The sequence below is a fragment of the Stigmatopora argus genome, chromosome 1, assembly GCF_051989625.1.
Source record: "Stigmatopora argus isolate UIUO_Sarg chromosome 1, RoL_Sarg_1.0, whole genome shotgun sequence".
In the NCBI taxonomy this organism is placed as follows: domain Eukaryota; kingdom Metazoa; phylum Chordata; class Actinopteri; order Syngnathiformes; family Syngnathidae; genus Stigmatopora; species Stigmatopora argus.
Genome location: NC_135387.1, coordinates 6,285,802 through 6,308,995, shown reverse-complemented (window position 1 = coordinate 6,308,995; position 23,194 = coordinate 6,285,802). Strand labels below are relative to the sequence as shown.

Here is a 23,194-nt window from a genome sequence, read left to right as displayed (position 1 = left end):
GGCAGACTCACTCCCTGGGGCCGGGCTGGTATTGGCTGTTGCGGTGGAGAGAGCTACGTGAGAGGGGGTAGATATAGTGTTTACGTCGTGGAGCTGACTGAGCACGGAGGAACGCCTTCTCACTGCTCCCTGAAACGAGCCACTTCGCTTGAATGTGCTCACTACCTCCATCTGCAGGACAGAGATAAAACAGTGGCACTCAGTGAGGGCAAAGGGGTAGTAGCAGGGGTAGCAGGGGGCGCGATCCTCTCATCGCGAGTGGTGGTCCTTTTCTCGTTGACAACACTGCCTTGGTTCAGCATCTGTGCCTATGCTGCTGCCCCCTTTCTGCCTTTAAAACACGTGCGCACTCACAGACACACACACCAGACCACACTGGGACCAGACCTGGATTTGGACCAGACCAGATCAGACCATCATTTGTAAATGATTACAAATACAGTTGTGCCTCCCATTTACAGTAACGGTTTCACTCAAAGAGCGAAAACGCTACATTCTTGTCACATATTTCAAATATCTACAGAGATTTTAGCATAGATTGGGGGTGGGAGAAGGGGCACTTGCCCACTCTATCCCCCCTTAGAACCACCCCTGCAGTAAGATACTTCATAATTGTAGATTACTAAAAGCAATTTAGATCAGGGGTCTCGAACTCAATTTACCTGGGGGCCGCTAGAGGCCGAGTCTGGGTGAGACTGGGCCGCATCAGGATTTCCACAAGAAAAGCACTGATAAAACATTCCAACGTTATCAAATATCTTTATTTTTTAACAAAAAATAATGAATTAAATAAATTAACTTAAAGATGAACAAAAAATAAATCAATCAGTAATACAAAACCAAATAATACTAATGAGCATACAGTAGATATACACTGGCTGGCTAAGTAGAGAAAATGAATTATTTTTATTCCGTTTCAAATGTCTGTATTAACAGCTCTTTAACCTTAAACTTTCTGAACTTGAATGGAACATTGAACATGAAATATTCTGAACACGGCTTCTCTTGCCTACTCCTTGCTGCTAGAAACCTGGCAGCGCTTCTTCTCACATAGTCACATTTGGCTTGAGGGAGGAAGCAGTGGAGACCCTCAGTAGAGCTTGAAGATGCTCATCAGTAAGTCTGGACCTGTACTTGGACTTATTGAAGTTCAAGGTGGAGAAGAGCTTCTCACACAAGTATGTGCTCCCAAAAAGGCACATGGTCCGCTTGAACCTTCGGGAAAGTTCAGGGAAGCTGGGGGTCAACTCTCTCAAAAATTGCCCAAGCTTGTCTGCTTCTCCACTCACCTCCCTGAACTTGGCTTTGAGTGCAGAGTTGCACTGCAGGTCAATGAGCTCCATTTGAAGCTCAGGAGGGGCATCTTGCACATCAAAGGAGAAGGGGTCCGCAAAAATTTGAAATGTGGCTTTGTGTGTCTTGAAGTCTGCAAATCTGTGATCAAATTCCTCCTGTAGCTTCGAAATGGCCTCAACATACTTCTCACCACTGAATGGTGTGCCTGCATCCACGAGAGCCTTGCATGCTGGGAAATGGCAAAGGTTTGTCTGAGAGAGCTGGGCTTTCCATAACACAAGTTTAGTGCAAAATGCTCTCACGTTGTCATAGGCAGCACTGACAAGTTGCCCCTGGCCTTGTAGCTTCTTGTTCAGTACATTAAGCTCATGTGTGATATCAACAAGAAAAGCCAAGTCCATGAGCCATTTGGGATCACTTAGCACAGGATCAATCAACTCACAAACGGCGTAGCTAGCTTTGACTGCTGCATTACTGTCTTTGGTAGCCTTCTTGAAGAAATCCTGTTGCCTCAGAAGACGTGTTTTCAGACTGGCAACCTGGTTGGCTCTCTCATCTCCCTGGTATTTTTCGTACTCCTCAGCATGTCTCGTAGTACAATTACGTTTCAAATTGTATTCCTTGTGCACCGCAACTTTTTCAGTGTAAATGAGACACGTCGGGGTGCCCCTGTGTTCAACAAAGAAATATTGCACTCCCCACTTTTCTTGAAACTGTCTGTGCTCATCACCGACCTTTCTCTTCACGGCAGGCTTTGAAAGAGACATCTCTGGGGCTCTGTAATATGTTTTTCCACTTGGAATGAGTCTCGGGTTGATCTTTCACATTCAGTCGCGCGGGTTTGTGGCGCATGTGCACTTTCGCTCTCCGTTTCAATCGCGGAGATGGCTACAGACACTGACACAGGCTGGATCACGGATCATAGCGCCTCATTCAGTTCTATGCTGAGAGCAGCGGAGGAGTGTGCGCGCCGAGCGGAGTGATCGGCCTCACGGCTTCTCCTCCGCCCAGCTGATTGGAGGAATGAATGAGTGAGTGAGCGAGGCACTGGACAGCCCGGCCGATGTCCCGCCCTCCAGAGCCGTATACCTCACCGTGATTGGTTCATTCAGCTCCGAACCAAAGTTCCCTCTAATTTTTTGTTGGTCTGAGCAGAAAGACAACCTCCCTGAGCGCACTGAGTACCAGTGTGAGCGACATCATCGGTACTCGGATGATTCGCCTAAAGACGTTTCGCCGACGGACGTTTGACAGACGGGCAGGTCGCCGAATGGACGTTCCACCGAACGTTCATTCGGCCGAACGGAGGTTTCGCCGAAACGGGATTCGAACGCTCGCCCCGCCGGATCGTGTGTGTACAAGTTTTTCAACCTCGGCCCGCGGGCCATATACGGCCCGTTAGGATTTTTAATCCGGCCCGCCGCCGGTGTTGTCCAAATTATAGTAAAAATCAATGTTCGTCTACCATCAATGGCAGTCCGGGAGTAAGCACCCTTGGGCAGGCAGATGTAGCAGAACCGAGGGGTAAAATGACAGCAATCGGGTCAAATCCATCCTAAAACAGCATTTAATGATTAAATACAAATACTGGATGATATCGCGATGGAGGCAAAAAAACGTCTATAGACGTCCATTCGCCAAACGGCTCAAAATGCTCTCAAATTCGGTCAAATCCAGCTGAAAACAGCGTTTAATGATTAAATACAAATACTAGTATTTGTATTTAATCATTAAACTAACAAATACTAGTACGACCTGTCCGTCTGTCAAACGTCCGTCGGCGAAACGTCTTTAGGCGAATCATCCGGTCACGACATCATCATTGCTCGCTATCGGCACACCAGTATCACACCTGCAACAAGCAGGTGCATGTCAATGTTCCCTCTAATTTTTCATGTAAAACATGCTGTAAAACAAGAAAAACATGAGTGGACAGAGCTACTGCCACTGGCTGCCACTTAAACGGCGCCATCATGGGGAAAGGGGTAAAAAAAAAAAAAAAAAAAAAAAAAAAAAAAAAAAAAAAAAAAAAAAAAAAAAAAAAAAAAAAAAAAAACATCGATCTTTCATATTAAGACGGGGGCCGCAAATTATCGTCCCGAGGGCCGCAGTTGGCCCGCGGGCCGCAAGTTTGAGACCCCTGATTTAGATGGATGTTTTTTCTTTCTTCTTTACCAATACTGACATTTAGCTCGGTCACATGCTCATGATCTTATGGAACATTTGTCAAGCTCCCACAAATTGAAACAGTTACATTTATCATAATGAAGATTTGTCATTCCAAATCATTCATTGCCATCAGCAGCGACAGACATCCATTATTTTTGAACTGGGGGTTCTGGCAATGACCAAAATGGTTAGGTAAGAGTACACTATTAACAATAGTCAAAAACCATTTGTACTTTTCGTTTTTGTATCTACTCTATTATTATTCCTTCTGTACTTTTGTCAGTTAGATAAGCCTCTACTCAAGTACAGGTTGTGAATACTTTTATACATATACATGTTGAGTCGCATCTTACAAAGAACTCTTCTTAGTTAAGAGAGAATAGTAATGTGAGTCAGAGCAGAACATACTGTAATGTTGGCTGTGTTAAAAAGAAACACGTTAGGAGGAAAAGCAGAGCACAGAGAGAACAAACTAGACTAGAGAGTGCCATCAAATTTTGCATTCTGGGTTTCGTTCTCATTATTCTTACTGTACCTGAGTCTGTATGCGGTTGAGGCCTCGGAACCAGAGGATCTGTCCACGACGTAGCTCTCTCTCTGCACAGTCAATTTCCTCCTCATCCTCCGCTAGGTCCTCTCCTTCTTCTTCTCCAGGTTCCAGACCGAGACCCGCCTCCTTCAGGCACGGCAGCCGCTCCGACGGGACAGTGGCGATCACCTGGACGTCAACTTTGTTACATTTTCACTATTGCTAAGGTCAGGTTATCACGTAATACTGTTGAATGGGCCCGCATCAGCGGAAAATTCCACTTAAAAAGCTCCCACCTAGCCGGCAAAGCTGAAGAGGTTCTTCTTACCTGACCCCATAGCAACTCTCCAACCCCCACAAACAGACACCAGAGCCACTGTTCTACGTTGAGTGGAGCACAGCTGAATGGCTTGCCTCCCCACTGCACAATCACAATCTGAAGCGGACACAAACATGTACTGTATGAATGAAGATTAAAACACAACACACCAAGGCGCTGTGTATTACACTAAACTCCTTAGGGCAGTCATTGAACTCACTGGTTGCCATTGGCAGCGCTAGATGTCCAATCCATTCTGACTGAGAGAGATTGGCAGAAAATGATTGCTGCCAGACAAAATAGATTGGATGTCTAGCACTGTCAATGGCTTCGAAGCATGACCAATCAAACCCACATTTCCTAGTTTAAATGCATTGGATGTCTATTGTTGTCAATGATTTTATACTATAAAATTATTTTTAAAAAGATATGCAAAAAAAAACAACGATAACAATAATGTGCATATCCAGTATGTTTTATACAATATTATACTATACAATAAAATACGGCACAGTACACTATACTATTAGCGGGGTGGCGAACACGCGGCTCTCGAGCCGCATGGGGCTCCTGGCTAAAATAAATGCGGCTTAGTGCTTCTTATCATATTTTGTGTACACTGTGGCTGTTTGCCTTGTTTCATGTTTCTCTTTTTTTATTCTCTCTTGAAACAATCTCAAATTCATCACGGCCCATTAAAAACATAATAAATTACATTCAAAAAATCATTTGGCAGATTGGATTTTTTTTATGTTGCTTCTGACATAAGGTGTGGCTCTTTGACTCTCATGGTTTAATTTTTTTGCTTTGTGTCTCTAACTTGTTCGCCACCCCGTGCTATATAGGGTATACTACACTACACAATACTTTACTATAAAGTACTGCACCGTACACTATACTATATAGGCTATATATAGTGTACTGACTTGTACTGTACACTAGACTAGACTAGTTACTATTATAGAGTAGAAACAATAGAAACACGAAATGGGGGGAAAAAGATCACTAAGTATTTCAATGGCCACTTTGTGGTAGTGTCTACCCTGAGGAGGTAAATAATAGCACAGAGAGGGTTTGAAAAGTACAAATAATATTAAATAGACACCATATGAACACTGTCTCTTCATTGTGGTTATTTGACAATTGCTGCAGATCTTGGAACCTACTATAACTGCTTAAACCAGATTTTACTGAATTCCTTCTGTAAAATCCTGCCAACATTTTAAATGTGTGCACAGATATCCTCATAACTCTGGCATAATTTTGAGTGTGAAAAAAACAGGTTGCACAAAACAGCAAACTAAAAATAAAAACATGACAAAAAGCCTGGAAAAAACTGATGGTTTTGTATCATTGTCCCTTCAAAACATAGTTTTGAGGAGTAAGTCTTTTTTTCAAAAAAAGAAAAAAGAAAAAAAAAGGTCCAAATGCTTAATTTAAAAATCTGTCATGATACAGGAAGCGCCACCTCGAGTGAAAAGTGTGACGATTGTAAAATGCAATGCACTGTGAATAACAGGATTTGACTGCCAGTGATAATGCTTGATGTGACGAGCCAGACCCCTGTCTCATCCACCAGTCGAGTATGCGGACTATGCATCGGTCCGTCGTGGTCAACAAGGAGCTGAGCCAAAAGGCGAGGCTCTCTATTTACCAGTCGATCTACGTTCCCACCCTCATCTCTGGTCAGGAGCTGTGGGTCGTGACCGAAAGAACGAGATCCCGGATTCTTTAAATGGTAACATACGATATAAAATAATTTTTAAAAAGTCAATTTTAAAAGCCATGAGTGATTAGGTGGCCTGGCAGCTGAGTGGTTAGCGCGTCGGCCTCACGGCAGGAGACCTGGGTTCAAATCCAGGTCGGTCCACCTGTGTGGAGTTTGCATGTTCTCCCTGGGCCTGCGTGGGTTTTCTCCGGGTACTCCAGTTTCCTCTGATATTACAAAGACATGCATGTTAGGCTGATTGGACACTCTAAATTGCCCCTAGGTATGAGTATAAGCGTGAATGGTTGTTTGTCTCCTTGTGCCCTGCAATTGGCTGGCTACCAATTCAGAGTGTCCCCCGCCTCTGGCCCGAAGTCAGCTGGGATAGGCTCCAGCACCCCCCGTGATCCTAATGAGGATAAAGCGGTTCGGAAAATGAGATGAGATGAGATTAAAAAATACAGAAATAAAAAATAAACCTAAACTAAAAATAAATGAAAATGAATGTTTTTAAAAAGAGGACATAAATACAAATAAATGTGCCCTGTGTGTATTTTGAAAATTTATTATATGTATTTTAGAAAATGTATCTATTTATTTTATGACCTCACGAACTCTTTGGCTGCCATTGATCAAATGGTCCCTTCCAGGCCCTCCCAGTTGAAATGATTGGACAGCTATTGCCGCCAACAGGTTTTTTCAATATCAATGACCTTCTTTCACGAACTACCACAAAACACACCCTGTGACCTCTTAACCTACTAATAACTCTTGAGTAGATGGGTATTATCCCTGAAAGGGTTAGAACAGATAGTTTAATCCCACAAATGAATGTTGGTCTTACCTGAACTGCAAAGGTTCCCAGAACAATGGAACAGAAGATGGGGTTGGAAAATATGCCATCGAAGACATTTCTCTCCCCATGGATTTTGCGTGCGTTGATCTCATTGAACAGCTGCATGAGGACAAAAGTGTTGAAGATGATGGTGTAGTGCTCGGACGGAGGCGAGTGGAGCGGAGCGTTGCGCCCGCTGTCTATATTGAAAATGTGCTCGCCTGAAAACAGACCAGGGAAAGAAAGACAAGAAGAGATTAGTGATTGGTCTATTTTTTAACTTTAAAAAATAATAATAATCGCAGTTGTTATCTATTAGTTCAATGAATTTGTTAAGTTATTCACCCAAACACTAGTAAAAAGCAGCGGTCAGACCTTAAACAAATTTTCTTTTTCAAATTGCTAAAATATTGCAAACACGTTTTAATCCTCTGATAGGATGTGATCTTATAAATGTGTTGTAGGGCACATTGCTTTTTTTAATTTATTTTTTTATCTTCCACTTAGATTTCAGGAATTTTTTTGCCGCTACTAATATTTTTCGACCAGTAAAAAAATACATAAAATACGCAACCATTAATGATAAATCTTTTTTTTTTAAAGTAAACCCTGCCCGTATCTGCTAAGGAAATGCTCTGTTTATAAATATTACAAAATACTTTGATTTTAGTTTTTAAAGAGAAGTAATAGTGTCATTCACATGTTTTCCTAGTGGTATAATTTACAGCAGGTGAAAAGCACCATGGTCCTGAAAACACATGACCACTGGATCAGATCTGATCTTCTGCAAAAATCATATACTGTCTGATAATCCAATTATAGCCATATCAGGTGCCGTTATTAAGAAAGGGATTGGGAAATCACAATTCAGTGCTCGACCTCTCAATAATAGTGAATAAATCTTCCGTTGCGTCCTTTGTAAATGTGTGCGCACCAATAAAAAGCAGGGTGAAGATGATGACCAGCTGGTAAACGCCATGACCGAGGATGTTTTTCATCATGGTAAGGGAAATTAGTGGGTTGTTGCGACCGTAGGGTTTCCGTAGCAACAGCGCCTCAGTGGGGGGCTCGGTAGCCAGGGCCAGAGAGGCAAACGTGTCCATGATGAGGTTTACCCACAGCATCTGCACCGCCTTCAGAGGAGAGTCCTGCACAGAGATGGGTTCTCCATTAGGCCATGGGTCTTAAACTGGCAAGGTCTAATAATAATTATATTATTATGATATATTATAAAACTATAATAAAAATTATTCATTCATTCATTCATTTTCTGTACCGATTTATCCTCACTAGGGTCACCCATACCTAGGGGCAATTCAGAGGGGTGTGGGAGCCAATCCCAGCTGTCTCCAGGCCAGAGGCGGGGGACTCCCTGAATCAGTAGCCAGCCGATCGGAGGGCACAAGTATAGACAGACAACCACGCACACTCGCACCCATACCTTGGGGCAATTTAGAGTGTCCAATCAGCCTACCATGAACGTCTTTGGAAAGTGGGAGGAAACAGGAGTACCTGGAGAAAACCCATGCAGGCCCGGGGAGAACATGCAAACTCCACACAGGTGGACCGAGCTGTTTTGAACCCAGAACCCCAGAGCTGTGAGGCCGACGTGCTAACCACTCATTCCGCCGTGCCACCCTTTAATAAATATTATAATGCTAAAAATAAATTAAATTGATAAACTAGAAAAATGTAAGATGAATAAATATTTTTTTAATGAAAAAATAATAGAAGTAAAATTCTAATTCTATTCTTTACCCACGCAGGCCCGGGAGAACATGCAAACTCCACACAGGTGGACCAACCTGGATTTGAACCCAGGTCCCCCACTGTGAGACCGTCGCGCTAACCACTCATCCGCCAGGCCGCTTCTATCAGTACACAACATTGTTCATTCTGACTGAGAACATGGTAGCCCTAGTTCACATGACAACCAAGAGGAAGGCGAAGAACTGATCTCATAATCGCCTGACGATGGACGGGAGATAAACTATGACGCTTTTAAATTGGGAAGATCTCGTCTATTGAGAACTGTGTTAGGAGTATTTTTGTTTCTTTAATCTAAGTGCAAACTCACATACTGCTCATTTAAATTTCAATAAGTTTGGAATTCTATCTGCCACTCACCATGTGCCCAGACGAAGATCAATTCTGTTCATTAATTACAGAGTTCCATTAACTGTTTGTACCTGAGTGATGCAGGCACCGGTGAAGGCTACGATGACAGCCACTATGTTGACGGTGAGCTGGAACTGCAGAAACTTGGAAATGCTGTCGTAGACGTTTCGTCCCCACATCACCGCCTTGACAATGCTGCTGAAGTTGTCGTCCGTCAGGATGATGTCAGATGCCTCTTTGGCCACGTCAGTCCCGGCAATGCCCTGACAGAGATTGCCATGGTGAGGAGGAGATGCAAAGAGTCACGCCATGAATCATGGGAGTGCTGAAGCACTCTTAATCTTTCTCGAGAGTCACTGCCTCAATGCTAGGTTGTCCTTTTAGTAGTTGGCATGAGTAAAAGATGCGCGCCAAGAAAAATGCACGTAACCCCAATTTAAAAAATGACAGATCATCGTATTTTCTGAACTATAAGTCGCACTTTTTTTCGTACTTTGGTCGGGCCTGCAATTTATATACGTACGTATTTTATTTTTTTCACTCTAACCACCAACCGCATATATGTTGTGTTTTTAGGCAGTAATTATCCAATAAACCAGGGGTCACCAAACTACGGCCCGCGGGCCGGATACGGCCCGTCAGCACATTTGGCCCGGCCCTCTGAACAATACCAGAGACGCTATCGGATTTTTTTCCTATTTGGCCTCCAGAAAAAAAATCCTAGGCCCTGTCAAAGAGAGAACGAAATAATGGCGAAAAAGTTAGGTAAGAGAAAAATTGATTCAGAATGCAGGGTATTTAACCTGTAGTGGACAAACAATAATTTTTTTGTTCAATGCAAAGAAAAGGCTGTTTGTCTCATCTGTCAAGAGACGGTGGCGGTATTCAAAGAATACAATTTTCGCCGACACTATGAATCCCATCACAAAGACAAGTACGATAGCTTGCAAGGCCAAATACGAGCAGACAAACTCTCAAAGCTAAAAAGTGGACTACTATCTCAGCAGAATACATTTGTACGCCAAGCTCAGCTGAACCAGGCATCCATTCGGGCCAGCTTTCGGGTTGCTAAACTGATAGCAAGCAGCGGTAAGCCTTTCATTGACGGAGAGTTTGTTAAGAAATGTATGGATGCTGTGCGGAGGAGGTGTGTCCCGAGAAGAAAGATGCATTTAATGCTGTAAGTCTGTCGGCAAGTACAATCACCAGACGCATTGAAGAAATCGGGAGTAATGTATATGCCCAGCTGCAGCAGAAGACAAAAGAATTTGACTTTTTTTCATTAGCACTGGATGAAAGCACAGATGTGCAATACACAGCGCAACTGCTCATTTTTATTCGTGGAGTTAGCGCAAACTTTGAGAGCGAGTTATTTAGGTATTATTTATTTCATAAATAGTGTTATTTATTTACTGTTTTTTCTGTGAACAACTCAGAGAGGGTTATTTAGTTATTATTTATTTCATTAATAGTGTTATTATTTGTTTCCTGACTTTTTTTCTGTAAAGAACCTGGAAAGGGTTATTTGGTTATGTGTGGCTTTCTGGAAAACAATAATTTTTTTAAGCTCCCCTATGATCGTCACACTTTTTCTGTTACAAACTGACACCGGCCCCCATCAGAGAAGGGAAAAGTTATGTGGCCTCACAGGAAAAAGTTTGGGGACCCCTGCAATAAACTGTTAATATGTTACAATAACAGGTGCCTATTTAGTCTGTTGTTTCTTATTTTACTATTGCTTTATATATAAAGTTTGATCTTGCTTTCTGATAAATTCAAAAACTGCCCCTCAAAAATACAATTTAAACTCCAGTGCCACTTATATATATTTTTTTCCCTTTCATTGCTCATTCCTTGGTTAGTGTGACTAATTCTCAGGTGCAACTTAAGTCAGATTTTTCCTCTTGCATTGTGCAATTTATTGGCTAGTGTGACTATTGGCTTGTCCAAAAAATACAGTATTTATACTGTGGCAGGTGAGGCAAAACTGTTCATTAGTGCTACAAAATTATTTAATCCCAACATGACGAAACTGTCCCAATAATATGTGCTTATTCAGTATAGTCTACTATATGCAAAAAACGTTTCTTTCTTGATGCAGAAATGTTACTGTAAGATAAGATTGTAAGATAAGATGACAAAGTCGCTTGGGAATTGCTTGTTCATATTGTATCAGTTTTTGTAAGTATAGAACCAGCGTTGTCATGGAGACTGGACACTGATTAATCAGACTTTGCCCAAAGTTTGGTTGTTGTCATGGAGACTTGACACTGATTAATCAGACTTTGCCCAAAGTTTGGTCATTGTCATAGAAACTATAGTATGCCCTGTTTTCCTATATTAAGACTGACCCACTGTTCATTGGGGAGAGAGTTGCAAGGACAACAAACTGTGGCTTCACAGCTGTTGGAGCTCTCTCCCCATCCTGCAGTCTGGTAATAAATCAGTTTCCTTTAAATTGGTCTCACTCTTTCTTAACCTGCTCCTGAAGCTGTTTTCAGTTACAATGAACAAAAAATAGACAGATAAATTTGTTATAACAATCAGAGAGGAAAGTTAGAATACTCATTCATTCATTTTCCGTACCACTTATCCTCACAAGAGTAGCAGGGGATGATGGAGCCTATCCCAGTCAACTATTGGCACCAGGTGAGAGACACCCTGAATTGGTGACCATTCAATTGCATGGCACAAAAAGATGGACAACCATTCATGCTTAAATTCATAACTTGGGGCAATTTAAAGGGTAGAGTCTACCCTGTGTGTTTTGGGGATGTGGGAGGAAACAGAGTTACTGGAGAAAACCCACACGAGGCCTGAGACGCGCTAACCCCTCACCCGCTGAAAAATGTTCCAATGAACAAAAAAATGACGGATGGATTTGTTATCACAATCAGAGGGAAGTCAGATTGTTAAAATGAAAAATTGTGTAATTATAATCTTTTCAATTACCTTATGCAATTCATTAGTGAACAGTGAAATTACCAATAGAGGAAATTAAGACTGCAACAGTTATAGTTACCATAGCAAAGCCAACATCAGCTTTCTTCAAAGCGGGTCCGTCATTGGTTCCATCTCCTGTCACTGCGACCACCTGCCTCTGTTCTATAACGGTACTGTCAATGATGCCTAGATGGGCGCCAGAGAAACTAGAGGTAAGTATATATACATATAATATAAATATACACATATACATACACATACACGTACACATACACGTGCACGTACACGTACACGTACACACACATACAAGTGTGAAAAAGGGTACGTGTAACTTGAGTAAACCTTAACTCACCTTTGACAAGAGTATGCTTGTCTGTTGGTGAAGACCGAGCCAACACACGCAGTTTGGGCCAGATTTTATCAATTCGCTCCTGTTCAATCTGCACACAGATAATAAACAATAGAGAGAGCCCACAGATAATGTTATGTAATTCTTCTACAGGAAACAAGAAGATTGATTACTGTGAGTAAACACAAGAATGTAGACATCAGCCGTCTTACCGTCATATATCAAGGATGTGAGGTTGTTAAAAAAATAATGTTGATTGGCAATGGAAACATCCATTGCCTTGACGAGAACCTCTTCATCACATTAAGTGTTGCACTTAGCTAATAAAAAGGCTTTAAGGGATGTAGCAGTTTCGTAAAAATTGTAGGGACTATTTTCCCTAGCGGCATATTCTCATAACATAGGAAATGCATGTACTAGTCACTCCTCACTCTGCTGAGCAAGAGTTTATGCTAGACACAATTTATAATTCAATGAAATTTTAGGTGCTTGTAACAGAGTTGATTGAAAATACTTTTGAATTTACGTACTTATGTGACCACTTTTTCATGTTGACTAGATTAGAACTTTATTTCATCCCATATTTGGGAAATTTCTACTGATCTATGTTGTTACTACTTATTTATTATGTTGACTACTACTTATCTATTATGTTGACTACTACTTATCTATTATGTTGACTACTACTTGTTTATTTATTACTTATTTATTGATTATTTATTTATATATTATTTATTATTATTTATCTTTTCATTTGATTGTTTGTTGTTTATGCACTTCCCTACTTTTTTGTTTATGTTGAGGACTACCTATTTATTTATTACTGTTTATTGATTATTTATCTATAATTTATTGTTATTATTTATTGATAATTTATTTGTCTGTTTGTTTGTTGTTGTTATTTGTGCGCTTTGTGGTGACGCTTTAAATCTCATTATACTTGTATAATGACAATAAAAGCATTCAATTCAACATGAAGTGAGGGAGATCCTCAACTTTTTTTTCTAGTTCAGTCCTGTGGCTGCACATGTCAACCCACTGCAAAGTAAGACCTCGTAAACCACAAAATATGTACATTGCGACACTTGAAATCAAGGTAACACTGTTTGACTAAAATTACCAGATTTAAAAAAAAATTCCAGATGATAACAATAGTGTCAAAGAATTGAATCCTACAATAATTCAGAAGGTTCCATGCATAATGTTCATACATTTTTTAATAAACTCGCCACATTTTCACAGAGTTCTGCCTGTACCTTGATTAAATATTCATTAAAATAGTATTAGACTAGCAACTATTGTTCAGGAACTTTCACCACTTCTAAGGTCTTGTAAAAAACTGTGTTTTCATTCACCCATGTAGTTGCCACATAGTATCCCGTACATTTGGCGGAAAGTCTATTTGGGTGGAGACTGGTCTGTCGAAAGTTAAAAAAAAAAAAAAAAAAAAACTTGTGCAGCGAGCTTTGCGTCAACATGAAAATCAAGACGCACTGCATTTTACCCCTGAACATTTAAACTTACTCATTTGAGTGTGAAGTCAATAAATTAACATTCATAACATAACTGGTTTATCTAGTGAAAATCAACACAAGAATGTTGTAACATATCACAAACTCTGAACTGTGGGGCAGACATGAACCACTAGATATCAAAAAGTCATGTATTACAGCAGAGTAACCATTGCCACTACTGGAATTTGTCAGGGTTCTGAGATGAACCTTTAAATACGATTAAGGAAACATGCAAAATGCAACATGCCCCCACTCACCTCTCCTTTCTCATTTCTGATTCGTCGGTTAAAGTCTTTGCCCTCCAGACAGATAAAGTCATCCCCGGGATGGATGATTCCACATTTGGCAGCGATGGCCCGGGCTGTGTTAATGTTATCGCCAGTCACCATCCGTACAGTGATGCCGGCGCGCTGACACTTCCGGATGGCCTCGGGTACCTTGGGAAAATTGGTGGACGCAGAAACATGAGGAGATTACCTTCTAAAGACAACATTTGTTCACCTCCTGCATTATCAATGCCAGTCAGTCAGTGGTAGACTCCTACCTCCGGTCTTACAGGATCCTCAATCCCGACCACGGTGATGCATGTCAACTCGGTCACTATTTCGCCCTCATTTTCCCAGTCGGGTTCTGGATTGGAGGGCAGGTCACGATAAGCGATGCAAATGGTCCTCAGGCCCTCACATGCCATTGGCTCAATCACCTGTTTAGTAAAATGATAATCACAACTGAGCAAAGAAGCTACTAGTATAACTAAGCCATTCAAGGCAGTAGACACTGTAGTGGACAGCTATTCAAATGTTGACACTTTAAAAACGTTTAAAAAAGCGATAGTAATTGGCCATTTAAACTAAATAATGAATGGCAAATTACAATTCTTTAAATTCTGAAAATTTAATAGTCCCTTGGAACAAAAATACCATAAAATATCAAAAGCAATTTGTCATAAATTTCTATTGTATTTATCTGATATATCACTTTTTATTATAACACAATGCTCAAAATGGATATATCAATTATGATTCAGATGGCCATATTGGGTTAAGACAATTTGAATAAAAACAAAATAAATGAAAATAAATTGCATACATGCAGCCCGGCGGATGAGTGGTTAGCGCGTCAGCCTCACAGGTCTGGTGTCCTGGGTTCAAATCCAGGCCGGCCCACTTGTGTGGAGTTTGCATGTTCTCCCTGGGCCTGCGTGGGTTTCCTCCGGGTACTCCGGTTTCTTCCCACATTCCAAAATTGCCCCGAAGTATGGGTGAGTGTGCATGGTTGTCTGTATCCTTGTGCCCTGCGATCGGCTGGCCACCGATTCAGGGTGTCCCCCGCCTATGGCCCGGAATCAGCTGGGATAGGCTCCAGCACCCCCCGCGACCCTAGTGAGGATAAAGCGGTTCAGAAAATGAATGAATCAGAAAATTGCATACAGAAAAGAAAATACACAGTGGTGACAACTGCAAATAACACTGAATTTAATTTGAATTGAAATAATTTTTTAAACTTTTTATTCTTAAACATTATTTGATTTTCCTTTTATTTCTTGCAATTAAAAAGAAATTTACAAGTGAATACAATTCCAATAAAAACTAAATAAAAGAAATCAATATGAAAATAGACGGAAATACACAGAGTGGTTAGCGTGTGGGCCTCACAGAACTTGGTTCGAGGCTTCGATCCCAAGTTGGTCTAACTGTGTGGAGTTTGCATGTTCTCCCGGGATTGCGTGGGTTTTCTCTGGGTACTCCGGTTTCCTCCCACGTCCCAAAATGATGCAGGGTAGGCTAATTGTACACTCTAAATTCCCCCTAGATGTGAGTGTGAATAGTTGTCTATCTCCTTATGCCCTACAATTGGCTGACCGCCAATTTAGGGTGTCCCCTACCTATTGCCCGTAATTTGCTTGGATAGGATCCAGCACCCCCCTCCGACCCTTGTGAGGATACACGGTTCAGAAAATGAATGAAAAAATAGTATTTAATCCATTGCATGCTATGGATGGTGCTAGACGTCCAAGACAACTTCACCCAGTCAAAATAGATTGGACGTCCATCGCCGTCAATGGCAGCAGCCAGTAAGTGAATAAAAAATCATTGTCTTTCCAGATGATGTTAATAACTGGTGACCTTTTCAGCTTGTTTTCTGGTATTCTTTCTGACAACGCTGAGAGGGAAAACACCCCCTAGCCCCCAGACTAGTCAAGACAGCAGAGAAGGACAATATACGATGATGAGCTGGCGAGGCATAAAGCTTCCACAATGCAAGCAAAATAAGTGGGCGGGAAGACAGTTGTCTAAGAAGAGCATTTTTTTCTCACGGCATCAACTAAGGTAGCCGCAAGGCAGGTCAACGCGCCTGTCACCAAGACGGTTAGTATCGCTTTCTGCTTGTGAATAATTTAGACTGATCTAGAAATTTGATGGCAAGTACAGACGCTCCCCTACTTACGAACGCAATTGGTTCCGAGCGATTGTTCATAAGTTGAATTTGTTTGTAAGTTGATTCAGTGCTATATTTTGTATTATAATTTATGTTTAAGGCCGATATAAGTATATTGAAGGTTTATATAAGTGCATTTGTATGTTTAAGGCTTGTATCAGTAACACGCATTGGTTTGTACTGAAAAAAAAAACATTTAATAAAATGGAGAGAATATGTACAGTACTGTAGAGAGAGATTTATGTATTAGAAACTGGCCAAAAGAAGCGACCTAATGACGATTGCACAGTTTTCTTCTTTTTTTTCATCATAAATGATGCGGTAGCACTGTATGGCATCATTCAATTGATTTGCAAACTTTGTGCAACGTTCAATATTTGGGTCCTGCTGCTCGATCTTTCTGTTTATAAATGGTACTGACGGTCGAACGATTCAATGCCCGTGAAACGCTCACCACTCTCACGCGCATCAAGCTTCGTTATTATTGCCACTCGTTTCAAATGAAATGGCTTGCCTCTTCCTTGCAACTCCCTCAATAGAAGCCTTTAGCTTTTTACCAACCATATTCAATATTGGATGCATGAGATATTTAATGATACAAATGAAAAAGGTTCTTTGCACACTGGAGATACATTCACGCACTTCCGCATTGCAACGAAGAAGAAGGTAGATGCTGGGTGAGCTGAGCTCTCACAGCGCCAGGCGTCGGTATTAGCGGCGGAAAGAAGTACTACTCCGAAAAAGGCGCGAAATACAAAATTGGACTTGCGAACATTTTTGGACTTAAACGTAATTTGCAGACATGTTCGTATGTACCGTTGTTCGTAAGTTGAATGTTCGTAAGTAGGGGAGCGTCTGTATAACAAAGTGAGGAGATGCTGTGTCTAATGTTACAGTTAGTAATAACTAGTAATACCTGGAGAAATCGCATCAGGATGCTCTGCTCTTTTGGAGTTTTGTGTTGATTTAGTCTTGACTTTTTCCCTCTGTGTAACTTGTCGTTGTGATTGTCCATTGCTTACACCTGTTGTCGCCTGCCCTGTGTGTCACCCACCTGTTCTCCATGTCTCGTTAACCCATGTCTGTGTATTTAAGTCCCCTTTATTTGTTTGTTTCTTGTTGTGTCCTTGTCATTGTTATGTCAGTGTTACGTGTGTGTCCAAGTCTTGCCCTGGTATACTTGATTCTGTAGCTTTTGGTTTACTTGGGTATTTTTTGATTCCCTGCCTTTGTTTGTATTTGTTTTTTCTTGTCTTGAATTAAGCCTTTTCAGTTACCACCACTGTTCCTGGCCTCCCTGTTTCCCTGCGATTGGGTCCATCCCTATTTTCATGCCTGCACACCAAACTACGTGATGCTCATTGGACCTCTGGCAACGTCAATGGCACTGAAACATGAGCATTACCAGCCAGTCTTTACTTATTAAATTAATTGGATGCCTATCAATTTAAATTAGTTACTTTCAAGTCTCCTAATACGGTGTGAAAAGCAATGTTGTACTCATACAGACTTTACTTGGCCAAAAGTTGATGCCCTTGAAACCAAACAACTTCCGTTTCACGTAACGTAAAAACAAGAGAACAACTTAAATCTCGTAACATTACGACTTTTTTTTACTCTCAATATTACTTCCATCTCCTAACATTTTGCAAAGAGAAATTTTGTGGTCACAGACGTCAACAAAAGTTGAAACCCGTGAAACAACTTCCGTTTCACGTTACATAAAAATAAGGAACAAAATACACTTAAATTTCAACATTTAACAATTTGAATCTTGTAATAGTAAAATTTATGATGTAATGTTCGTCCTATTTAAATTTTAATCTCATAGTAGTAGTTAGATTTTGATCTTGTAACATTAACATTTTTCTCTCTGAATATTACAATTTATGAATCCTTGTAAATTCTTACGGCACAACTGAGCAACGCTCACGGCACACCAGTGTGCTGTGGCACAGTGGTCGGAAAACACTGCATTACATCATCGGGTGGCACAGTAAGAAAATAGGCATTATATAAATGAAAAACTTGACACGACATAAGAATTGAGAGCAGCCTTGAGTCCAGATTTGATGCTTTTTTTAAACAGTTCCTATAGGGGTCTGCAAAGTCTAAAAATAGAAATAAAGTTGGCTCGTTAAGTAACCTCTTGCTCATGTGCTCCCCCAACTCTGTGTCCTCTGAAGTATGATAACAATAGATGTTCTTTATCCTTCCATTAATTGATGGCCCTTTTTTAGTTGTTTTAAAATTGAGTGATTCTTTAAATTGTGGAGGAAAAATGCACAGACTAATGGCCAAATTAAATCATGGGCGGTCGGGTGGAGAGAGTGGTTAGCACCTTGGCCTCACAGGTCTGGGGTCCTGGGTTCAAGTCTAGGTCGGTCCACCTATGTTAAGTTTGCCTGTTCTCCCCGCGCCTCCGTGGGTTTTCTCCGGGTACTCCGGTTTCCTCCCACATTCCAGAAACATGCATGGTAGGCTGATTGGAGACTCTAAATTGCCCCTAGGTATGGGTGCGAGTGTGCGTGGTTGTCCGTCTACTTATGCCCTGCGATCAGCTGGCTACTGATTTGGGGTGTCCCCCGCCTCTGGCCCGGAGACAGTTGGGATCGGCACCCGCGACCCTAATGAGGATAAAGGGGTTCAGAAAACGAGATGAGACATTAAATCATTCACCTGTTTAACCATCTCATCTCGGTCCCTTGGACGGAAACCACGTGATTCTCCGTTGGCATCTAGAATGTAAGAACACCTGGGGAGGGAACGAATACTTTATTGTAAGAGGAAAAATCTGCACCAGTGTGACATATTTGATGGCCTGAGCTCTTCTCCCTGCTTCTACTCACTTTTTCAGCATGATTTCAGAGGCTCCTTTGCTGTAGAGACGGAAGGAACCATCTGGCAGCTTTATCACAGTACTCATAGATTTACGCACCGAGTTAAAGGTGTACACCTGAGAGCAAAAGAAATTGTATTACAGTAATACCTTGACGTACGAGTGCCCCGACATATGAGGAATTCGAGATATGAGTAAAATTCAGAGCAAATATTTGCCTTGAGATATGAGACATTTTTTAGAGACGAGCATACGAGACACCCAGGTGGCCAAGACGCAAGAGGCTGCTTATGAGAACAGCATAGTAAAGATACCTTCAAACAATGGGCGGAGCATTGCATTTTTTCCGTGTTTTTTTCGCGTTAGTTAGTGCAGAATAAAGGGAACAACAATGGGTCCAAAGCAAGCAGGTGCAATGAAGAGTTGTGCATGACAATCAATACTAAGCACGAAATAATTGAAAAATATGAGAGTGGTGTACGCGTGGCGGAGCCTGCTCACCAATACGAGAGGAACACCCGGTCAAGTTAGCAAGTGGTCGTGCGTTATCATATTGTGAGGACATTTGTATGCGTCATTTTTGGAATCTTTTGAAGGGAAGACAAAAGCAAGCAACCCTCGATAGGTTCCTTTTAAAAACTCTGGCTGAAAGTCAATATGGAGGTGAGGCAAAAAGAGCCAACCCAGAGAAGAAAGGTAAAAAAATATTTTAAAAATTAGAATTAAGTTTAGTGTAAGCAACAGATCCTCTGTGAGCACCTGGGTTGGCAGTTAATGATAAAAGCCCGACTTTTAAACATGCTTATGCTCATATTTCTTTTGCTCAAGAACCAGACCATTCATTCTCAGACAGCCACAATACCGAAACATCAATTTGGCTCTATTGGTACTGTATCCTTAAGAGCATTAAACATATTTTTCCATTTGTTTGGCTCACCACACAGTGTCACCTTGAAAGTTTTTATTGTTAAGATTCTCTATTTAGACAGTAATGATGTCTCATGTATTTTTATTTTATTTTATATATACTTCTCTGCTAGTTCCTGATATGATGAAATGCGAGTTTGGTTTTATTGCTCGTTTTTTACGGGGACAATAATTTTTTTATGTATCCTTAAAAACTACTTGTTTTAAATATCTATATCTTGAGTCTTAGTAAGGCGATAGTCTGGCTTCCTTGTGTGGCACAAAGCTGACACCAACCCAGCTCTTGTTCACACATCTGTGAGTCATCTTGAGACAGAATTCTAGTAATCACGACCTTCATTATTGCTAGACAAGATGCAAAAATGGATGCTGTGGTGGACATAGTCGTCATCCCTACCTTGTATAGTCTCTCCTCGGGGATTTGCTCTCTGACGGGAGTATAGTCTTGTTGGAGGTCTAAGACAAATCCTAGAAGGCCACACTCTGTCTTGTTGCCCACCTGCTTTGCTAGACCGCCTTCTACATCTGGTGGCTAATAAAAGGCGAATAGAAGAGAATGAAATAGAAACACAGAGAGAGGAAATGTACATTTTTGCAACATAATGATATCAGCAGGACTCACTAAGATCTTGGAGGTGTAGGCACTGTTGATGGAAATGGCGTGGACCATTAGATCCAATGTCCGAGAGTTGACCTGTCCAGGATCTGGGACCAAACGGTGGTGTACGTCGCCTAGACGACAACAATTAAACAAATTTTAACTACTAGTGAGGCATGGTAGCACATCAATGTGTAATCACAATATTGTATATAACACTGCATTTTCCTTGTGTTTACTGACCTATGTAGGCTTGTACCACAGTCATTCGGTTGGTGGTGAGCGTGCCTGTCTTGTCCGAACAGATGGCTGTGGCATTGCCCATGGTCTCACATGCGTCCAGGTGGCGTACGAGGTTGTTGTCTTTCATCATTTTCTGGCAAACAAAATGCGATGAAGGGCAGATTGGATTGTGTTTGAGAATTAATCACTTGCAATGATGACTGACATTAGCCTGATTCATAGCTGGTATCACAATATGGCGTACAAGTTATGTTATAGCAATAGAACTCTAATGTAATGTAATGCTGGGTCCATTTTAGATGCCTTTTTTCAAACATTTATTGTAATTTGTCAACTAATTTCCTTGAATAAGACACTTTACCTTGACCGAGTAGGCCAATGAGATGGTAACGGCAAGCGGTAACCCCTCAGGGACCGCCACCACCAATACAGTGACTCCAATAATGAAAAACTTGACAAAGTATTGGATGTAGACTGGTGTGCATTCTGTTACCCACATCTGACCTGGAATAAATGAAATAACTTTCAGCTTTTATGAGTTGAGCTTTTTTCTAGTGAGATGGGCACACATACTAACCCTCAACGACAAAGGTGTCAATGACAAAGTAGAGAACCAAAATGATGACAGTGATTGCGGACATCACCAAACCTGTAATAGAATTTCCAATTAGTTAGTTCCTTCATTTTCTTTCTTTATCCAATACATTTAGGATACTCCAGGAGCAAATATGTTCACACAATCTTAGCCCATAACAAACGATGCCTACCTGCTTTTCCAATTTGAACTGCAAGTTTGGTGAGCTTGCCCTGCAAGACACTCTTTTCCTTTTTGGGTACATTGGTCTTCTTCTTCTCTCTGTCCTCTACTTCCCCTCCCTCTGCACTCTTTAGGGGTTGCATCTCCATGGCCACACCCCCGTCCTGCTTCTTGGCTAAATCAGACACACAAAAACATTCAGAATACAGTGGTACCTCTACATACGAGCACCTCTACATACGAGCAGCTCGAGATACGAGGAAAATTTCGAGCAAATAATTATCTCTAGATACGAGAAAAATTTCGAGATGCGAGAAAGCCAGGTGACCAAGACATGAGAGGCTGTTTATCATTGTAGCGCACTGTCTTTTTTGCCGCATCTCTTCCGTATATAACAGATATCTACGAGCACTGGGCCGAGCGTTGCATTTTCACATGTTTTTTTCCCGTCACTCAGCGCGAATGCCGGAACGACCGCTAATACGAGCAGTATAGTATATTACTTATTGTTGGCTGCTCATAAGAACATCAGGGGCACTGGCTCGTAACTCCCTCGTTGTAATATCTCTGGTCGCAACTATACCTCTTTGTAACGTCTCTGCGAGCACTGAGTGGAGCGTTGCATTTTTTCAGTGTTTTTTACCCCTTTAGCCTGTTAGCTCCCGTTAGATCACGAGCGATCACTAATTCAAGACTACTTCTCGTTGGCAAGTGTTCGTGCGTTATCCTATTCTGAGGACATTTGGGTGCATCATTTTCGGAATATTGTGAAGGGAATACAACAGCAAACAGCCCATCGATAGCGAACGTGAGGGTGGAGGCGTGGCAAACAGCTAACCCGGCCAGAAGGTATAAAAATGTAAAACAAAATTAGAATTCAGTTTTGTGTAAAGTTACATTAAACGTATGTCTGAGTGTGTCTGTATATATTAATCCAAGTTAATTTAAATTTGTTTGTTCGGTTAGGATTAGGCCCTAATGAGGATAAAGTGGTTCAGAAAATTATATATATATATATATATATATATATATATATATATATATATATATATATATATATATATATATATATATATATATACACACATATATATATATATATATATATATATACACACACATATATATATACACACATATATATATATATATATATATATATATATATATATATATATATATATATATATATATATATATAATCTCATCTCATCTCATCTAATTTTCTAAACACGTCTAAATTACATATCATTGCATTACCTTTGTTCTGGTTGTTCTCCACTGTGCCATCAGGTTGTTTTCCTGCGGAGAAAGCGTGCATCAGACAAAAACATCAAGACACAAAGACAGATTTAACTTAAAGTGTGTTGTCGTCAGCAATTCATGTATATGCTGTGCGGACAGCCTACGTCACATTTCCAACCCACAATGAAATAATATTGAGAGGGGACAGTAATGAAGACACTCACATCATCCAACACTGGGTGAAAAGACATTATACAGAACACGTCAAAGTTCTTCATAGGTCATTGACACTGTCACGCTACGATGCACTGGGGTCTGTCTACTTGCTAAAAGGAGCGAGGAGGGCAGGACAACAACTGTGCGCTC

At 41.0% G+C, this 23,194-nt stretch overlaps 1 protein-coding gene across 5 annotated transcripts in view; it reads right to left on the bottom strand.

Moving 5' to 3' along the window:
* atp2b3b (ATPase plasma membrane Ca2+ transporting 3b) overlaps nt 1–23,194 on the bottom strand; it is a 61,239-nt gene that overhangs the window by 14,250 nt on the left and 23,795 nt on the right. For 3 of the 5 annotated variants that reach the window (XM_077612914.1, XM_077613080.1, XM_077612998.1), the window contains 18 exons: nt 22,844–22,885; nt 21,594–21,758; nt 21,404–21,475; nt 21,188–21,330; nt 20,827–20,959; nt 20,608–20,717; nt 20,383–20,517; nt 19,069–19,175; nt 18,899–18,974; nt 14,325–14,483; nt 14,038–14,217; nt 12,270–12,357; nt 11,997–12,103; nt 9,046–9,237; nt 7,791–8,004; nt 6,866–7,077; nt 4,323–4,430; nt 4,001–4,183 (listed from right to left, as the gene is read on the bottom strand). In XM_077612914.1, the coding sequence (XP_077469040.1) occupies nt 4,001–4,183; nt 4,323–4,430; nt 6,866–7,077; nt 7,791–8,004; nt 9,046–9,237; nt 11,997–12,103; nt 12,270–12,357; nt 14,038–14,217; nt 14,325–14,483; nt 18,899–18,974; nt 19,069–19,175; nt 20,383–20,517; nt 20,608–20,717; nt 20,827–20,959; nt 21,188–21,330; nt 21,404–21,475; nt 21,594–21,758; nt 22,844–22,885 (2,426 nt within the window). Of the gene's footprint in view, nt 1–11; nt 172–4,000; nt 4,184–4,322; nt 4,431–6,865; nt 7,078–7,790; nt 8,005–9,045; nt 9,238–11,996; nt 12,104–12,269; nt 12,358–14,037; nt 14,218–14,324; nt 14,484–18,898; nt 18,975–19,068; nt 19,176–20,382; nt 20,518–20,607; nt 20,718–20,826; nt 20,960–21,187; nt 21,331–21,403; nt 21,476–21,593; nt 21,759–22,843; nt 22,886–23,194 lie in introns of all 5 variants that reach the window. The other 2 variants (XM_077613166.1, XM_077613247.1) reach the window with 1 other exon arrangement.